The sequence below is a fragment of the Chinchilla lanigera genome, unplaced genomic scaffold, assembly GCF_000276665.1.
Source record: "Chinchilla lanigera isolate Chin_1 unplaced genomic scaffold, ChiLan1.0 scaffold00329, whole genome shotgun sequence".
Lineage (NCBI taxonomy): Eukaryota > Metazoa > Chordata > Mammalia > Rodentia > Chinchillidae > Chinchilla > Chinchilla lanigera.
This window is the reverse complement of record NW_004955730.1, coordinates 11,229-12,413: the sequence shown is the minus strand read 5'-3', so window position 1 is coordinate 12,413 and position 1,185 is coordinate 11,229. Positions and strand designations below refer to the sequence as shown.

Sequence of the window (1,185 nt, the reverse complement as noted above, 5' to 3'; positions counted from 1 at the left end):
AGGAATTATGCCATCAGTGGCTGAGGCCAGACATCCACTCAAAAGAGCAGATCTTGGACCTGCTGGTGCTCGAGAAGTTCCTGACCATTCTGCCCAGGGAAATCCAGGACTGGGTGCAGAGACGTCATCCAGAGAACATCAGACAGGCTGTGGTCCTGCTAGAATGCTTGCAGAGAGAATCAGATGGAACAAAGAATGAGGTGAGAAGAAAGATTCCTTGTGCGGTATGAATGGTGAAGCAGGGCAGGGGTACAAATCTCTGGGTGGGGGCTTATCAGGGCATGAGACATTAAGTCACATTTTTCGTGTTCTGGTAGGAGAGCTAGGCAGGATCCGAAATCACAGTCATGCAGCAAATATTGCACAAGTCTCACATTGCTGGTGAACCGAGCCTTAGAGAAAAAAGTGCATTTTCCTGTCTTTAGGGCCGGGATGATTGACCTTGTAGGCTTGTCTGGCGTGAAGGAGGAGACAACACCAGGGATTTTAGGAACAGAAATAAAAGACAAGGAAAAGTTGGAAAATGAGAAAATTTTCAAAAATTGGACAGCATTTACAGAGAGCAAAGGAAAGTGAGGGTGGGAAACAAGTACAAATCCAACAACACCGGGTAGACTGCACAGGAAGAGAAAAAAATGAAAAACAAAAGGGGAACTACAGATTTGCAGAGACGAAAAGACCATGAGAGCAGGGGAAGGGATCAGGATGCTGGGGGGCTTGCGCTCTCTGCAGCAGGAGCACAGGCCTCTGAGCTTCGAGAAAATGCCTTGCCACAGAGGGAGCACCTGTTCTTGGCAGTGCTAGTGACTGGGGAACCAAGCTAGGCCGTTAGGAGATGGCCGAACCCTATGTTTCCGCGGGAGCCGACCTTGCACCTTGAAGATAAGGCAGAGCATATTTATGGTGTCTCACTGCATCCAAGTTATGGGGAGAAAGACTGGAGCCCATTTCTTCCCGTGTTTCTCACTCCATTCCATTCTCTTTCCCATAGCATCCTTCCTCGGGTATAGGAAGGATTAACTATCTGGATAATGGGAAATCTTAATTTTAATTCCCTCTCTTTTAGAGAAAATGCAAAGATAGAAATCCACTTAGACAGGGACCCAAGTTAAGAGAGCAAGCTAACAGAAGCAGTGTGACAATAGACGGCCTTCCCAAAGCTGCTAGTGGCTTCAACAGTGACTG

At 47.4% G+C, this 1,185-nt stretch overlaps 1 protein-coding gene across 1 annotated transcript in view; it reads left to right on the top strand.

The window, feature by feature from the left end:
• Positions 1–2: 2 nt before the first annotated feature.
• Positions 3–1,185, top strand: part of LOC102024967 (zinc finger protein 75D-like) — a gene marked incomplete at its 5' end in the record, with an annotated part of 10,813 nt that continues 9,630 nt past the window's right edge. Inside the window, 2 exons of the mRNA XM_013510182.1 lie at positions 3–200; positions 1,067–1,178. Coding sequence (XP_013365636.1) covers positions 3–200; positions 1,067–1,178 — 310 coding nt within the window. The remainder of the gene's footprint in view (positions 201–1,066; positions 1,179–1,185) is intronic.